This window comes from Thunnus thynnus, chromosome 15, assembly GCF_963924715.1.
Source record: "Thunnus thynnus chromosome 15, fThuThy2.1, whole genome shotgun sequence".
NCBI classification, from domain to species: Eukaryota; Metazoa; Chordata; class Actinopteri; order Scombriformes; family Scombridae; genus Thunnus; species Thunnus thynnus.
The window spans coordinates 8550144-8569200 of NC_089531.1; the positions used below are offsets into that span (position 1 = coordinate 8550144).

Sequence of the window (19057 nt, forward strand, 5' to 3'; positions counted from 1 at the left end):
CAGTAAACGTAGTGGTTTTGTCCCTCTGACTGATATATTATTATATATGACATCATTAGATTATTAATACTGAAGCATCAGTGTTAGAGCAGCATGTTACTGTTGTAGCTGCTGGAGGTGGAGATAGTTTCAACTACTTTATATATAGTTAGCTAGTTTAGTCCAGTGGTTCCCAACCTAGGGGTTGGGCCCCTCCAAAGGGTCACCAGATAAATCTGAGGGGTCTTGAGATGATTAATGGGAGAGGAAAGAAGAAAAAACAAAGTTCTGATACACAAATCTGTTTTTTCTCTAATCTTTTATTTTTGGTGAAATATTGGATCATTTGAACATTTATTGAAATTAAACCATGTGAGAAGTTTAGAGGGAAAAATCACTATTTGGTGGAGCTGTTAACAACTCATTGACATCTGAAATGTGACCCCGACTACACACTGCTTTTTGTAAGACGTCAAAATTCAAAAAGGTTGGAAACCACTGGTTTCATCTTTAACAATGTGTTGTATTTTAAACGCTTGTTATATTATCCATTGTGTCAAATCTTCATCTGAAAAGTAACTAAAGCTGTCAAATAGTACTTGAATATGTACTTAGTTACTTTCTACCACTGCTAATTAACTATCTTTTACGCACATAAATTATGTTATATTCAGAGACATTTAACGATAGATGTCTGCATGTGCGCGCTTACGTATTAATGAAAAAGTTATAAGAATGAGACCATAAATGTATATATCCATAAATGAGAGATTCACAGAGTATAAATATGCGCACATGTGGCGCCGCTGTGAGTCTCCCTGACGACGAAGCGGAACCGGAATTACGACGGAAAGACGTCGGAGCGCAGAATGAATTATGTGAGAATCAAACAGTCTGTGTAGCCCCACCAGCACTTTGGAGATTTTGTTGTACATTTAGCACTTATATCTTCTGCTTGATCATTTTGGCTTGTTAAGGTAAGAAAACCCGTCCGTTAGTGCGCGGACCAGGCTGTAGAGTTCAGCTAGTTAGCCGTAGAGTTAGCCCAAACACCGCTGGTTTCAGACACAACAGAGAGTGGAGGGGGTGCGCTTGATTCTGTAACCATGGCAGCCCCGAGCCACCTTGGGTCGGTCATACTCGGACAGTTCCATTGGACTAAGTTGAAATCTCCGCCCACTCGGGACTGCGCATAGTTACAAATTAAAGCTCCTCTGGCCACTACATGAAATTAAAACATCATTATTAGCTAACTAGCTATCCACTTTCACTAACTTATTTAGCCAGTCATGGAGGCAGCACCGCGTATAAATGTTTGCCTCCTTGGGAGATACAGATATTTAAACCGCTTCTATAACCACTTATTGTACTATACTGCATGTACACAATATATACAGAATTTAGCTAACGTTGTGTGCTTCAAGTAGGAAATTAAACACAAATTTATTTGTGTACAAAGTGTTGGAAAGTAAGTACATTTACTCAAGTACTGTACTTGAATCTTGTACTTGTACAGTATAATTTTGACGACTTCTGTTTGACGACCATTTGACATCTTAGATTCTTATATCACAAGTTTAAAAGAGTTACTCTAGTGATTTGGTATTACACTTCCATAAAGTTGGCGGACTTGCCTACAAAGAAAAATTGTCAAAATTGAAGTACTACATTTACCGTGATGTACATGACTTGTGCATGTTACTGCGTGACCTACTATAATGAGTCTTTTTTGTCTTTTATTCTCTTTTAATGCATTTTTTGTACTTTTAACAGTCTTTCTTGATGCTTTGATTTTATTGTGTGTAACTAAGTTTTGCCATTTAATTTATCTATGTCAAGCGTTTTTGAGTGCCTTTTTAATAGCTCTGTATAAATAAACTGTATTATTATTATTATTATTATTATTATTATTATTATTATTACTAATGTGTAAGAACAAGAAATGCAGCGAATTGTCACGTTTGAGAACTCTGAAAATTATACGATTGTCAAAATAGTTGCCTTTTTTAATTCAGCTTCAGTCGATTAATTGTTGCAGCGCAACTCTTATTATTCAAGATGTTATTATAAAACAGTTGCATTGACCTCAGTCTTATTTTTTAAATTATGTAGCTAAGAAATTTTGTCCACTTCATACATGCCCTCTGTTGAAATGTTCATCGATGCCCTGTTCACATCACCCTTCACATCATAAGTCAAACAGGTTTTATTATGTCGTAAAAGGTAAATTTGTATCACTGTTCACCAGGGGAGGATGAGTGCGGAGGCGGCGGACCGAGTCGCTGCTGTGGCCAGCAGTCGGCCCAGCACGCCTCTTCAGACCTCCTGGTTTGAGTTCCTCCTGGACGGCAGCCTGCTGGAGAAACACCTGGAGAAGTCAAACCCAGGTACAGCTTTTATTATACACTTACAGCGGTCTGATTATTACCAATATAATAAACAGAATGAAGAAAATGTCAAGCATAAACGTGTTATACAGATTTTCCCTTTTAATAAATATATGTTTTAACTGGCTTAAAAAAATACCAAATGACTCCTGACATCACAGATCTGTGGAACAAAATGGTGTGTGTGCATGTTGGTCCATATAAAGTACATATGTGTGTGTGTTTCAACAGATCCGACACCGGTGCAGCTGATCATCCAGTTCCTGGAGCAGGCATCCAAACCCTCAGTGAACGAGCAGAATCAGGTGCAGCCTCCAGCAGACAACCGCAGGAACCGCACCCTGAAGCTGCTGGCTCTGAAAGTAGCCGCACACATGAAATGGGATCTGGATTTACTTGAGAAAGGGTGAGTGTGAGTGTGTGTTGAGGCTTTTAATTCAAAATCAACAGTATGTCTTAACTGCGATTAATGCCTGTACCTGAAGATTTGAAGCTCTCTGTTATGTTACCCTTTAAATTACGAAAGTCTAATTTTTCAACATATATTTGAAGGATAAAAGCTAAACTACTTTACTAGAAAGTCAGAGATGTAAAGTTAAATGCTGCTGGCTGCTTTCTAACAAGTATTACAGCCTGTTACCTCACTGGATGTAATAATCTATCCTTCTTCCCTGCCAGCTTGACCATTCCAGTGTTAAATATGTTACTGAACGAGCTCCTGTGTGTGAGCAAAGTACCGCCAGGGGTGAAACATGTGGACCTGGATCTGTCCACTCTGCCTCCTACCACAGCCATGGCTGTTATCATCTACAACCGCTGGTGAGTGAAACACCAGGACAACAGACATAAAACTGTGGTCAGACAGACCCAATCAGACACAATTGTTGTCAAATAATTTGTTATTTATGAATCTTAGTTAAATAACAATTCACACATTCATATAAACTGATATAATTTTTGACATCTAATTTTTAGATTTGATACTTTTGTAGACAGATAATAGTGGAAGGAGACGGAAAGAAATGCCACATGCAACAAATTTCCATTGAAGTACATCATAGAGCAGTGATTCACCAGGACAAAAACTTTGCATGCTTTTTCTGATTAACTTGGCCGTTTTAAGCATCAGTTGAGTACATAAATTGCTGGCGATATATCCAATCAGTGTGGTACAACAAAAATTTTGACCCTATATGTCCGTTTTTTTTCTTGTGTCAAAGGGCCATCAGAACCATCGTGCTGAGCAGCTTTCCAGAGAAACAGACCAAACCGGGACCTCACCAGATGAACATGTACGTTCTGCTCATTTTTTTCCTTCATATTTCAAACAAGCCCAAGTTGTTTACAGAGCAAATAGAAGATTTGTTTGTGTTTAGCTGAAACTTTGTGCAGCCTCCAAAATGTCCAATTTGCTTTTTTAAGTGGTGAGTTTGAGTCCACAGAAAGACATTAGTGACTTATTTTCCTTCGGTGTGTCTCAGGTTGAATGTTGTGCAGCAGGAGAAAGAGATGACCGACAACATCCTCACTGTGGTGAGTGAACATGTTTTTGATGCATATAGTGGAAATCCTCAAATATATTGTTCAGACCACTGCTGATGTTGAATAACATTTTATCCATGTTTTAGAGTCATTTCAGTGATAACCTTGATTTTATAAAGGTTTGGATGAACAACATTTCATCAAATCACCTTTTCTAATAATCCCTCTTGTGTGAGATTCTAAGAGATTGTCTTGTACTTCACTGATACTGTTTCTTTCTTCTTATATGACATTATTCCTTCAGTTGAAAGAGCAGGCGACCGACTCCATCAGCGTCCTGGAAGGAGCTCTGCAGCTGAAGAAAGACTTCTACGTTCACACGCTGAGGACTCTTGATCTGCTGGCTGCTGATGCCGCTGCCAACGGAGAGACGGAGTCCTCGACCGCAGGGCTTCGCATCAGTGCTGATGAGTTACACTGTCAGGTCGGTGGACAATTAATCCAGATAAATGTGTGCATCAGATCTGTGTGATTACAACTCTTAAATTTGGCATTTTGAATCCGCTGAAAACTGAAACTGTTGCTGAATGTGCATCTTATCTTTGATTTTAGTATGTAGTCCCAGTTGAAAATAATTGACTGTATAGTTCATGGTGAACTGAAACCAAAATTTGTCTAATTTTTCTTGGTTTGTTTTAGGTTCATTATGATTTGGGAGCTATTTTCTTCCAGCAAGGCTGCACAGACCAGCCAGCGTTTGAAAAAGCCAGAGATCACTTCAGACAGACAAAGGAACTGTTAAAGAAGGTAGACTCATTGTGTAATGTTGTTCTTTGTAATCCTGTAATGACAGTTTCATAACTCAACTATGTTCAGATTTGTCTCATTTTAATACAATAAACTATTCCCATAAGGATTTTAAGAAATCAGTAGTATCAGAGTTATTCCTGTTTGTCTTTCAGTTGGACTCGACGGTCCATGTTCACCTGGATGAGAAGCGACTGGCCGGCTACTGGAACGCCTGCAAAGCTTTGACTGGAGACTGTGACTCCTCTGACTACCAGTCCTCTACCTATGATCAGATCAATAGTCTGATCAGGACACACAACTACCAGGTTAGAGCTGATCCTGCACTGACATTAAAGCTCTTCAACGTTTATGTAAAAATACATCTGGGACTACAACATGAAGAGAAAGATATGATGGAACTTGGTGCAAATACACTGGAATTTTTGTATTTGTCAAAACATACAATATATGCCCAAGATACATTTAATGAGTAAATAATAATCATTTTGGTCATTTTTTTAAGGAAAAATGCCAAAACATTTGCTGGTTTCAGCTCCTCAAATGTGATTTAATGCTTTTCTTTGTCATACATGACAGTAAAGTGAATATTATTGTTTTCAACTGTTTGGTTGTAAGACATTTAAAGACATAACATTTGGCTCTGGTAAATAATATCAGGCTTTTTTCACTATTTTCCATCATTTTATAGACACGATTAATTATTTAATCATGAAAATAATCATTAGTTGTAGCCCTAATAATGAGTAATGTGACATTTGGTAAAGCTCCAGCTGTAAACTGAAGATTATTGAGTACAAACTACAAGGACATTTGACTAAATGGAGGTATTTATTAATTATGTGTAGTACTTTTTATATATCACGTAGAACTTGTAAATAAATTCTGCTTCCACTCTTACAGGCTGTCATCGAAGCCTTCATCAAAGACAACGTGACACACAGTTTGCCAAACCACTTCAGACGGTCGGTTCTCAGGGAGTTTCTGTACAAAGTCCAACAAGGGTGAGACGACAATTCATTCCAAAACTAGAACTCATACAAACATAACAGTGTTTATCTTTTATAGGCCTATAAATGTGTAACTACTATTGATACATGGTATTACTTGCATTGGTTATCCATGAATAACATGTTATTAAGTTTTAATGAAATCATTTAAATCAATATGTCTCATCAGATAATTAATTACTGTGGTAAGAAGCCATGTAATAAGTAGAGTTATCTCTGTGCAGAGAAACGGGGCTGGATGAGGTTTGCCACAAGCTGTGTGTTTGCAACGCTGTCCGAGATGCTCTGGAAGGAGACGTCCTCTGCGTACGTTTCCAGCAGGTGCTTCTTAAGCCCAGTAAACGAATGGTGGACTTCATTTTAGAGGTAAGGAGCTCAAAAATCCTTAAATATCTTAAATAAAGGCGCAGAACAATCACTTATATGTGATTGTAGCAATAAAGCAAAAAACCCTCTGATTATGAAAAGTTAAGACGTGGGGAAAGCTGTGCTGAGGTTTGAGGAGTTAAATGTGTAACTTGTGATTTGCCAGGTGATGGTAAAATTTCATGTCGCTGCAAATTTGAATATGATTTTTCTTCGTCTTACAGGTTTGCACGCGATCATTGGAAAAGGAGCGTCCATCAGAAACATCCAGAAGAAACATGGCCAATTTTATGAAGTGAGTGACATACAGCAGAGTCACTTAACTGTCACATACAACAAACGGATGCAGAGATATGCTGACAGTTCATGTGGTGACATGACACGCTGGTGTACTACATATAGGGACCATAAAACCTGAATTTAAGGAATTGCAGAGCCTACCGTGGTGCAGATCAATGTGCAGTATCTTCTTCACAGTCTGCATGAGTTCTTCATTAAACAGCTGTGATTTGACATCATACTGCTGCTGTGTGTCAATCACCTTTTTTAATGAGACCATTCATGTCGTGCAGGACTTTGTGTGAAAGACTGGAGGATCTGTCTCTGGTATTTGTGGTGTCGTCTCATAAGCTCTTCATGGAGCTGCTGAAGGAGGAAGAGAGGAAGGTCCTGGTGGAGCAGATGAGGAAGAGGTCGGCCACGATCAACCTCAGCGCCAAGCCTCTGCCTTCCTTCTATGACATTCCAGGTACAGAGTGTGTGTGTGTGTGTGTGTGTGTGTTGTAAATGCTCAGTGGCACATTTCAGCAGGTCTTTGAGATTGTGACTTCACGTATATTTTTGGTTTGTTTCTCCAAAGCTTCAGCGAGCGTGAACATCGGGCAGCTCGAGCAGCAGCTCATCCTCTCCCTGGAGCCGCGCAGGATCAGGCAGATCCTCATCGAACTCCACGGCATGGCCGAACGACCCTTCTGGAGGGTCAACAGTAAGGTCAGAGGTCAACAAACTGATAGTGGAAGAGATATTAACTCAAGTGCTAATATCACAGATATTCAGTATTTTTTATTCTACATTTATATTTTAGATATTAAATTTGATATATGTATTAGATATTTTATATCCTATTATGGAAATTGGTGACATTAACTTTTACTTTAATGCCCCTATTTAGGATTATTATTTAAACAGTGTACATAAACATTTCCTATGAAGACATATTTTATATTATTACAGCTGTATTTTACTATACTGTCATCCATTTTTTTACCATTATCCAGTTAACTCTGCTCACAGGAGGAGGTATAGTTGTTGACAACTACATTAACAAACACTTATATCTGATTACTACTGCATTATAGTGTGTTATAAACATTTAATAACGTTAATGTACTGCTTATAAATGCTAAATAGGGGGACTTAAAGTGAAGAGTTACTGGAAAATGCAATATCACTTCCTTATCAGATATAATGAAAAAGACATACTGACACAATTAAAACATCATTTTCTGTGTGTGTGTGTGTGTGTGTGTGTGTGTGTGTTCAGTGGGAGGTTCCTCCAGACTACATCAACGTGATCCTCGGTATTAAAGACAACCTGACCAAGGACCTGGTTTACATCCTCATGGCCAAAGGCCTCCACTGCATATCAATAAAGGTATGATTACATTATCAGTGCTCAAAATTGTAACTTATTTCAAAAATACATTTCATGGTAAGAGGAATTTTCCTCTTCGTTATGCATCTAAATTAAAAAGTTGGACAGTTACTGATTGGTAAAGGTTGTTTTATGTTGTGGATATCACATAAAAGTGATAATAATGATGTTTTTCTGTTGTCTCAGGACTTTGTCCATGCACGGCAGCTTTTCTCCGCCTGCCTGGAGCTGGTTACTGAGTTCTCACCAAAGCTGAGGCAGGTGATGCTAAACGAGATGCTGCTGCTGGAGGTCCGCGCACACGAGGCGATGGCGGCCGAAGGCAGCAAGGAGCGACCGCCCCCCGACCTGGTCAGCAGAGTCAGGGGCTACCTGGAGATGAGGATTCATGGTGAGTGGATGGTGACAGTGTGGAGTCATTATCTGATCTGTACTTGCCTGTACTTTGTTCAAAACTTCTGGTTTTGTCAAAGCTAGTCAGTATATAAAAGCTGTTCCTAATATTTTTACATTTAACTCACCAGCCTAAAGTAGTTTAAACAGTATCAGCTCTTCAGATGCTCTAAATATTTGAGTATCCTTGTTTTTTTTGTCTCCAGATCTGCCTCTTCGTCAGGTGGTGGGAGAGGAGTGTGTCGCCTTCATGTTGAACTGGAGGGAGAACGACTACCTGACTCTGCAGGTGCCACCGTCTCTGGTCATGAACAACCCGTACATCAAGGTAACTGTTACAGCCTCCTTGTAGCAGATAAATACTATCATTGTTTCTTACACTTGATTCTACGAGCATCTTTCAGGTTACTGGTCCAGGAAACATTTTTGTAGGTTACAAAATAGTTAAATATGTCTTATTATTTTTTATTCTTTATTTGGATCCCCATTAGCTTCCACAAATTGGTCGCTAGTCTTCTTGTGCCCACAGGAAGCATAAAGTTTGATTTAAATGTCCCTGAGGGACTTAAATCTTTGTATGCTCTGCTGTTATGAGCTCACTGAACTCATAAAATCTTCAATAAAGTTGATTTATTCTGACAAAATGTAGACAGCTGCTATAATCGGCAACAAAACACAGTATCTAAATTCCCTTGAATATCAACACACACAGGCAGACGTGGTTCAAAATGAACTTCTTGAACTCAGATTTTCCGCTTAAAGTAGCTTTCAAGATAGAGAAACATATTTACATCACATTGTGTAAGCCACACGATTATTATAAAGTATTGTGCATGATTTTATACCAGTTCCCCGTAATTTAAAAGGACATGTTTGGTACCTTTGGAAACAATGGGATCTCCATTTGAATTCAAAGTAAATCTATGGGTTCAAATAGCGAGTTTGTAAGGATGGTGGGTCTGACATGGTTGACACAGTCGAGACCTGATGTGGTTTTCATTTGTCCCCCCTCTCTCTAGCTTGGTCAGCTCCTGGCCTCCACATGCAAAGAGCTCCCAGGTCCTAAAGAGAGCCGACGCACTGCCAAAGAGCTCTGGGACGTTGTGGTGCAGATCTGCAGCGTGTCCATCCAGCACAAGAGGAACAATGATGGTCGAGTGGGCCTCATTAAACAGAGAGAGTCCTCTATGGGCATCCTGCACAGGTACGAACATGTATACTCATACTTCTCCTAATGTTTTATGGTTTTTACATGTTTTAGAGAAATGAAAACTCAAGTACAATGTGCAGTGTACAGTGTGAAAGAGTAATGCTGATTCCAGTGTGTTCTTTTTGTTTATTTAACCCATTTAGGAGTAAATTCATCACTTTCATCAAGAAACTCAGAGTAAGTACACAATAAGGCAAACAAAACCCACCGTGGAAACAGCTGGAATGATTAAGTTCTCTGGTTGCAGCTTCTTAAATGTGAATATTTTCAGGTTTCTTTAGTTAACTATGATAGTAAATTGAATATCTTTGGGTAGTTGACTGCTGGTCAGGACAGAAGAAGACATTTTAGGTTGCATCTTGGACTTTGGGATTCAGTGATTGTCATCTTTCACTATTTTCTGACATTTTATAGACTAAACAACTCATCGATTAATCATGAACATGATACAAAGAGTAATATTTAATAAAAAATAATTGATAGTCGCAGCCCTAGAAGCAGTGCGTTATTGGACGAGGTGTTCATGATACAAAGGTAACAAGTTTCATGTTATTTCCTCACAGGAGCCGCTGGTGCTGACAACCCTCATCTCACTGTTTGTGAGGCTCCACAGCATCGTGCGGGTATGTCTCAACTTTGACATGTTAAATTATTGGATTTTGAACAATACACTATAGTAACAATATAATAACACACACTTCAGACTCTAAAATGTTGCTTCATTAACCTCTCAGCGAGCGTAATCAATGTTTTCTTCTTCAGGATGATATTGTAAATGAAGTGACAGCAGAGCATCTCTCCATCTGGCCATCTTCTCTTCCTAAGTAAGAACAAATACACTACATATTAATTCTCGCTATTTTACACATCAACTCAAAAAGATAAATATGATGATGATGATGATGATGTGTGTCTATCAGCATACAGGCAGTGGATGTGGAAGCCGTAGCCGTGACGGTCAAAGAGCTGGTGTCCTACGCTCTCACCCTGAACCCCAACAACCAGTCCTGGCTCATCACACAGGCCGACATCTACTTTGGTACGAAGCATCAGAAGCGGTCTAAAGTCTTTGAGCTTTAATGATTCTACACAACATTTGTTTTTCTCCAGTTCAGCCTGCAGTATTTCATCAGTGAGGTTTCTGCAAACTCGGGTCAAGTAGCAGTTGCAAAATCACATTTAAGACGTTTTAGACCTTTTTAATACCACATAAGAGTGCAATTTAGTACCTTTTTCACAGCCATACCGTTCAAAGATTGATGGAAAAACAGTTACAATTACTTATATGAATTTATTGACACTTGAACACATTTTTGTCAGTACTTCCCAGCTGCGTACAACAATAATATCTTGTAATATTATTAATCAATTGACCTGGACTCTGTTAAATAGCTGAAAATTGATAGACAGATTAACCAGTTACAAAATAATTTAGGTTAATAATTTAAGTGACTCTTGCTCATTATGAGGTGATGAATTTACAAGCTGGTGTCGTTAAGTCAACTACAATGAATTGGCCTCATGTGGCTTTACTGTAACTAGCAGTAGCAACAGTGTTTATCACAGGTCTGATGGTGCTGACTGAAACTCGTCAACAGCTTCCTGCAGCACGATCCACTGTCACACCAGTCTCTCATTAGTAGTTCACAGAGGGTGAACATCTCCTGACAGCGTGCAACCACATAACAAAGAAAAACAGGTTACTGTCAACGTTAGGCGCATTAACATCTGGCTGCTACAGAAGAAAAACACAACAATTAACCAGATGTGTATGCTAAATTGGTTTCTCTCTCTCTGTAGTGACCAACCAGTACTCTGCTGCACTGAACCTTTACCTCCAGGCTGGAGCCGTGTGCTCCGACTTCTTCACCAAAGCCGTACCACCTGATGTTTACACCGACCAGGTAGATCACACAGGCCGCTCTCAATACTGTAACTAATAAAACGTTCCACAATGAGCTGATGAACAGCTCTTCTACATGGATTTAGGATTAATTTCTACAGTTAAAAAGGTTAAAAGTACTAGAACGTTAGATGTATTCTGTGAACAAATTACAATCATAAAACATCAAACGAGCCCACTGTTTTACATTCTTCGCAGGTCCTAAAGAGGATGATCAAATGCTGTTCGATGATGAACTGTCACACACAGGTCAGAGGTCAAACTAAACATTTGATTTAGTAAATGTCACATTCTTTAAGTGCCGTTTTCAGTGTTTAAATAGAAATTACTTTTCTACTCCCCATCAAGGTTGCTGTTCTCTGCCAGTTTCTCAGAGAAGTGGACTACATGACGGCGTTCAAGGCTCTTCAAGAGCAGAACAGGTATGAGGTCACATGACACATTGATCAGTAACCACCGCTGAAGATCACTGTTGTTAACATTTGCAATATCTTGTATCAGCCACGACGCCATGGACTCGTTCTACGACTACATCTGGGACGTCACCATCCTGGAATACCTCACACGTATCCTTGCTGTTAATTACTCATAATAAGGAAAAATAAAACCACGTCAGTCATCCTCAGTCTTAGAAATGTTTATGTTTTAAACTTTTCATAGCCTCCAGCTAGTCTTAATACTACATTAACTCTTCATATTGTTGTCTTCAGTATTTACTTTTTTCTCCCTTAACTGTGTTATCAGATATTCACCACAAACGAGGTGAAACTGAAAAAAGACAAATAGCGGTGAGTAGTTCAAGTGCAGGAGTGAATATCGGGTTTTACTTTTATTAAATATGGTTAAAATATGTCAATGATTTGTGATGAATAAACGGTAGTTCTAGTAACAGCACAGTAAGCACTGATTCAATCAAAAAAACATGGTCAACACTAACCTAAATGTGGTTGAAAAGTATATAAATAAGTATATTTCAATGTATACAGCACATAAGACCTAATTCACACTGAAATATAACAGTTTAAATGCTGTTAAATCAGGGTTTATGTCACCCAGAAATCTAAAAATATAAATGGAATAACCCAGTTTTTTTCAACCCCATTTTCAGTCCAATTTCAACCTGCTCGTGTTTAATCTCAAATAATTTCTAACATGTTTTTCCTCAGATAAAAGCGATCGGACAGACGGAGCTGAACACCAGTAACCCAGAGGAAGTGCTGCAGCTGGCTGCACAGAAAAGGAAGAAGAGATTCCTGCAGGCGATGGCCAAGCTGTATTTCTAGTAGAAAAAAATAAGGAACCACTGGGGGGGTGTGGCAATGTACATTTTTATTTTGCAGTAGAAAATACATTTCTAAATAAATAGTAGCTCATTTGTACACTTGTAATCATTTGTAATGAATTCTTAAAATGAGTAAAATCACAGACTATCCATTGCCCTGAGTCACAAAATGCCTTGTTTATAATAGCATAAAGAAAACTGAGCAATATGAATGAACTACAAGAGTCTGTACTTTATTCACCAGTGTTGAATAAAGTCACCTGAAGTGCAGACTCATACAGAACATTTCATATTTCAAAGTTTCACAATCAGACATTAAGAATCTAGTTGACAGGAGAAGTAGCTGCACTATACTCATATTATACAGTCATACTCCGAAGCATTTAACGTTACCTGTTAGCTATGAACATATTTAATATGCACAAAAAGTAAACAATTGCACATCACATTCAGTAATGCAAAGTAATTTCCTGGAAATCATAACTTAAAGCAAACTTGGAAACTTTTTTTTTTAAAAAACATTTTTCTTTTCTGAATCAAAAGCACCCAGTTACTTGCTAAAAAAAAAATGCTAAAAAGTTCTGGACAAAAAGCTTTGGCCAAGATTCTTTAAAATACAGGCACGTTGTCCTGGATAATGCATTCAGTGACAGATCTCTCACATCAGCAGGGTGAGAAACAACCTTCCGTCAGACTCTGTATTCCTGTTAACAGTCGTCTCTTTGACTGGCAGGCGTCTCCAGTAAACAAGAGTCTGTCTTTGTGAGAAATTCAACCCTGTGTCGTCTTCGTTCACACTCACATCAGTCATCTTGTAGTTCAGTGTGTGCAGAGTGTTTTCTCTGTGCTGTTGGGAGGAGTGGGGAACTGGCTGTTTACCTCTTGTTGATTAACGTCCTCCTAAAAGATAAAAAAAAAAAAAAAAAGAAGAAGTCAGGAACCGATGATAATGTGTGGACAACAGTTCAGATTCTTTAAATAGCTACTAATTTATTTTTAACTTTTTTTCCCCTTTAAAACAGGGATTCAGCTCAAGACAGTCCTTGTCAATAAATCAAATGAGACAAATATTGCTTCGTCCTCATGTAAAGGGTTTGTACGAACAAAATTCAATTTCCTGTTCTCAGCCAATGAGGGCAGAGCGCTGCACAAAAACATATTTTAGTTTCAAAAAGGAAATAAATCTTTTAGCCACTTCTACACACTCATTAGTACACTTTCAACACACCCAAAACGCCAAATACAGAAGCTTATTGAAACCAAATAACATTTATCATAGTCAATTAATACCAATCAAACAAGATCAGTCCTATACTAAGACATACAGAATTAAGGGTTTCTGGAAAGCTCCAACATGTTACCAGGTAGGTAGGTTACCTATTATAATCTAAATTAGTATGTAGTACTGTAGAAACTTAAAGATAAAGACACAAATTTACATGGCATTACATAACTACAGCTTCCATTAGGCTTTATGAAAGCTTGTCAGTGGCAAGAATCAAAAATATCATCCTCAACTTAATATCAACAGTCAGAATAAGAAAACACTAACCAGCATGGTCATGTAGTCTGTGTGCGTCTGGATGTTGTGTCGGTCTTCTGACTTTACTCTGGCGAAATCCCGCAGTGTCGCTCTGCCGAACCGGCTCACCGACTCTACGTAGGGAGCCATCCAGTTGACACACGGCTGGATGGCATCTTTTGACAGACCTGAGCACAATTAAAAAACACAAAGAAAGCTCAGTTTGAAGATCTCAGATGGCCACGATTACATGCACTAGAAAAAAACCCTGCTTTACTTCATGTAATACTGTATATAATTCAATCACAGCTCAGACAATAAGTGATAATGATGTGGCTTAATGGTTTGGGTTTATGGCTTTGATACAAAGACCACAAAACCAAAATCTGATTTCTTGATTGACTTAAATAAATACTATAATAGACACCTCTGCTCTGTCTGGTCCAATTTTCACCCAGATATTGAGCTGGTGTTATATCAAAAGGCTTTTCAAATTTACACACACATTTTAAATTAATCTCAACTTCCTTACCTGAGAGCTTTTCAACCGTTTCCTGTTGAATGAAATGGCACAAGACCGAAGCGGCCAACACTCGATACTGGAAGTCCAGTGAGTTTATGTTGAGGATACACAGATCTAAAAGCTAGAAAAAAAAAAACACACAAGAAAAACAACAGTGAACATGAGTCATGAGCCAAATTGGATGGAAGTGCTTTTAATTTTTTCTTTGGTTAATGACCAGATAACGGGAACATCAACAAGTGACTCATTGCCAAAAGTGAAAAAGTACTGAGACAGTCATGTAATTTCACATGAGGGTGGTTATAAAGAATCGGGAGAGAAAGTATCTTGATGTGAAGGTTCTGCAACAACATGAAATCAAAACAATAGCTCTTAAAGAAAAAAAACCCTTTCAAGGTTTCATTTTTGTTGTGACTGTGTAAGACAAGTGTTGACTCATCTCTGGTAAATTTTGAGGTTTGTGTCAGTGCGTATGCTTAAAAAAAAGAGTGCCATTCAAAACACCTACTCGTGTCATCTGTACATATGTGTCCTGTGGAAACTGCGACTCGAGCAGGTCAGAGTCGGAGTTCATTGATGCCATCTGGAAGTAAAGCTTCAGCCACGACACGGCGGTTTCAGGACAGAGGTTCCAACATAACGCCTGTAAAACGAGCACAAATATGCAAAAATTAAAAGTTTTCTCATTGATTAATAATAAAAAAAAACTGATAAAATATGTACTGAGACACATATACAGACACTCTTTTAACAGATTTACCTTCAAAATGATTAACTCCATTTGAAGAATCTCGTGTTCATAGTAGGTGCCAGCAGTCACGTACGCCATCTGTGAGAGTTTGGGAGGACAGGCTTCCTACAAGGAAGAAAGAAAAACAGCACCATGACTAAAAACTCCACTTCTTCAACATGCACAGTCATATAAATAAGATATTTTCTGTGTACTGCTTCCACTAAGCAGAAAAAAAGATCTAAACTAACTGTTGTGTTTAAGTGTGATATTTCACAAGTGTACTGAAATCTGCTGTTGAAGTGAAAGTCTCTCTGATCACAGATTTGTTTAATCTTCAGAGTGATTTTGAGAAAACGAGACCCGATACCTTCCTTTTTTCTTCCTTACCTCCATTTTTGATGCTATGAATAGACAAGTTATCCCGATGAGCTGCAGCATGCCCTTTTCAATGTTGTCCTGTGTCAGCATGAACCGGTCGAAGTAGTCCTGTGCCAGGTAGAAGGTCTGCCGGTGAAGAGTGTACGCCTCACTCACCTAAAAAAAACAAAACAAAACACCATTGACAATATATATATTTTAATCTGAACTTAAGTACTTTTAATATTTGTCATAGCTTCAGCTGAACTTGTGGTGAGAAAATGATACCGTCATGTATCAAAGCTACAAAAAGTGAAAATAACACCATTTTGATAATTGATTCATCGTTTCAGTCATTTTTCAAGCAAAAATGGCAAATTCTCTCTCTCTCCAGTTGTCAATTTACTGTCATGTATGACAATAAATTGAATATTTTCTATCTATATTAAGGTTTTGGACTGTTGGTCAGATAAAACAAGCTAATTAAAAAGACACCACTGTCAGCTCTGTGTAATTGTGAATGTCACTTTCTCACAATTAAAAAAACTCCAAAACATTTAATTGACTAAACGATTAATCGAGGAAATAATCAGCAGATTAATTGATAATAAAAATAATTGTTAGTTGCAGCTCTTATGATGTTTATACAGAATTTTGTCTTAAATACTGTATACCAAATGCCTAAAACATGTACTAATAGGAGGTCAAACACAAGCATATAATAATTTGGTTGGAGCAATAGATTCATCTAGTTTTGTACATTACATTTACAACACTGCTATCAGACAAAAATAAAATTTAATTCACCTCAAAGCATACTTGAAAAACAATCACTCCAGTTTAAGTATAGAAACACAGTCACTTATTGAAGCATGTGAGAGATAAATGTGAAACGCAGACGAAAAAGTACCTCAATTAACCAGTCGAGGAGGATGGATCTCATTCTGGGTTGTATTCTCGGGTGCTTCTGCATGAAACTCTTGCTGTGTCTGTAACACTGCTCCTTACCGACCATCTTCACCCACACATCGTCTGAAGATCCCCGTCTGTAACATTCAGAGCAGCTTTTCTATTAAAACTGTGACTGTGGGCTTCAACGTGAGTCAAACCATGGCTGAATAATGTGTGATAATCACCCAAGATGAAGAAGAGGAGACGGCCGGACAGAAGAATCACTGGAAGTGAGAACTATATAGCCGGACTCAAAGTCGTCCCTCACTACCTTCTCAGGCATCTCAATGAGAACACAAGGCTTGGAGACACCTTCAAGCACCAGCTGGTTCTGAAAACGGAAGTGAGAAAACTCAGTGCCAAATAAATTACAAACAAATAGCTATGAATAGCAAACTGCACTATAACTATACCTTCTCACACTGCAGCTTTGACAGGGGCTGAACCTTTTTTCTGTTGCTTTGCTGAAAAAAAAAAAAAGTTGTAAGTTGTGTGTCAGACCATCAAAAAATGCTTGCCTGTATAATCACTTATTAAACCTCTTAAATTAATGATTTGTAAGGGCTCTTACCTTGGTTGCTTTGCATTTCTGCCCAGGTGCAATTTCAGATCTTTTCTGCAGGCGACCACTGCAAAAACACAGAACTGATCTCAAAATGGAGCTAAAAGCTATTATATCAACAACTCAGCCAATGCACATACATTAATACTTGATAAAGCAACAAAAAAAGTTCATTACCTTCGTCTTGTCATGGTTATGGCTGATTTTGTCTGTAACAAAAAAAGCAGATAAATGTGCAAAAACTAGTTAGTATGTATTGAACAACTAAGCAGGAAGTTAGCCGTCAGATGGAAATGGCGAAACCACCAGCTGTAGCTGTCTAGGATTGCATAAAACACACTTTCATTCTAAGAAAAGCCACAAAGAGCGATGACCCCGCCTTGTTTCATGCAACATGTATCATGCAGCTGTTACAGACCTCATAATACGCGCCAACATTATTAATGAGCGCGTAAACTGACCACGCTCTGCTGCCTCCATCCGCTAAAACTTTGCTACTAAAACATTTCACGTTTCGGACGTTTTATATCACACATATCAGACCTTAAGATGCTGCAAATGCATGACACAAAAAAGACCAAGAAGAGCACAGAGGCAGTGAATGAAAGCCTCCAAATGCTCCCTTTAATGCAGCAACAACACAAAGGCCCAGGGAGGACATTTTGTGCAAACTATCACAGATACAATCTTTGAATTCAACAGTAACGTTAACAGACAGCCACATTATCATCATCAACTATTACACAAGTCGTTCGTTTCTGTTTATTTGACCATTTCTGCGCTTTTACCAGTAAGTTTGATCGGGATTCAGATGCATTATCATCCAATTTACCCGGTCACCACACAGGAACAGATTCCTGCAAAGGATCCTGAACTCAACTTCCTGCAGCAGCCAAAAGCTCAAACTCACTAATTAAAGCTCACAAGACGCAAACTGTGTTTCCCCGCTCTCTCTGTCAACTAAACACCACCATTAGCCGGCTAGAGTTAGCTAACTTAGCTAAACACAACGATAAAACGAGTTCGACAACAACCGAGTTTATTAAACTCACCGACAAAATAACGAGCAACTTGCAGCTTAAAGTGGATCTTTAAGCTATAAACTCCTGCTTACGAACGACTTTGAAAAGGTTCAGAAGTGCAAAAGTACTAAAATACTGAGCTAAAAGAGAAGTTATCTCTGCAGGAGCAGTGATATGAGCAGCTTACCCTGTCCGTGTTGTAAGTCAGTAACATTTGTAGTTGGCGCTGGCGCCACCAAATGCGCGTTTGCGGCATATTGCGCATGTGTGTAAATACTCCCAACCCTAAACCATTTAAATACATTTTTAAATTAAATAGACGCTTAAACTAAAGGTGATAATCTGTAATTATGTTTTCGGTATCTTTTTTGTATACCTTTGCATCAGTTTCAACAGCCTCAATGCTTCAAGAGGAGTTTTTTTTAAAAAACTAAACTAGCTACCAAACGGAGAAACAGTCGTTTTATGAGGGCGAATGTTGTTAATGTACGTATAATATTTTATTCGAACCTTACTGAGTGTTTATATTTCAGAAAACATATGACAATAACGTCAATCTTGTAACAAAGTTTTGGTTTCTGTCAGTTTTTTTCCCGGCCGGCCGTTGGTGGGCGGGGCTACAGATCCGGACAGCCAATAGGAGAGAGAGTAGAGGTGAGCGCGTGCTCCTGGAACAGCATGTAAACAAAGCAGGGAGCTGTCAGAGCTGTGAGGTCACACCACAGACTGTATATAAAGATCACAGACCTGAACTTTTGACACTCCGGAAGGTGCTTCATAAACTGAAGAAAGATATTGATGTAAGTTATACTTTATGTAGAGAAACGCTGGTACATTTATTTTGGTCTTACTCACACACAAAACAACTGTGGAGTAAATTTTTTCTCATTTTTGATTGATTGCTTATCATATTT

General features: G+C 38.4%; 2 protein-coding genes across 5 annotated transcripts; one reads left to right on the forward strand and one right to left on the reverse strand.

The window, feature by feature from the left end:
- Nucleotides 1-785: 785 nt before the first annotated feature.
- On the forward strand, nt 786-12570 carry ints8 (integrator complex subunit 8). Of its 2 annotated transcripts, none has more exons than XM_067612284.1 (28): nt 786-857; nt 2228-2366; nt 2598-2772; nt 3045-3185; nt 3587-3658; nt 3848-3899; nt 4153-4332; nt 4548-4655; nt 4811-4963; nt 5559-5659; nt 5890-6031; nt 6256-6326; nt 6604-6779; nt 6891-7021; nt 7575-7685; nt 7872-8076; nt 8285-8406; nt 9098-9282; nt 9432-9465; nt 9852-9911; nt 10051-10112; nt 10209-10327; nt 11089-11192; nt 11390-11440; nt 11540-11613; nt 11693-11757; nt 11936-11979; nt 12358-12570. In XM_067612284.1, exons 1-28 carry the CDS (start codon nt 849-851, stop codon nt 12472-12474), a joined length of 3003 nt encoding a protein of 1000 aa, XP_067468385.1. In that variant the 5' UTR covers nt 786-848; the 3' UTR covers nt 12475-12570. The 2 variants fall into 2 exon arrangements, with proteins under 2 accessions (XP_067468385.1, XP_067468386.1); XM_067612285.1 differs by having other exon boundaries at nt 814-956.
- LOC137198434 (G1/S-specific cyclin-E2-like) lies at nt 12497-18414 on the reverse strand. Of its 3 annotated transcripts, none has more exons than XM_067612286.1 (12): nt 18331-18414; nt 17299-17330; nt 17131-17188; nt 16973-17023; nt 16745-16890; nt 16519-16654; nt 15639-15785; nt 15279-15374; nt 15027-15161; nt 14528-14639; nt 14026-14183; nt 12497-13373 (listed from the first exon to the last, which is right to left on the reverse strand). In XM_067612286.1, the coding sequence occupies exons 1-12, from the start codon at nt 18406-18408 to the stop codon at nt 13293-13295; spliced, it is 1230 nt and encodes a 409-aa protein (XP_067468387.1). In that variant the 5' UTR covers nt 18409-18414; the 3' UTR covers nt 12497-13292. The 3 variants fall into 3 exon arrangements, with proteins under 3 accessions (XP_067468387.1, XP_067468388.1, XP_067468389.1); XM_067612287.1 differs by lacking the exon at nt 18331-18414 and adding an exon at nt 18174-18324; XM_067612288.1 differs by lacking the exon at nt 18331-18414 and adding an exon at nt 17910-17993.
- Nucleotides 18415-19057: the final 643 nt, after the last annotated feature.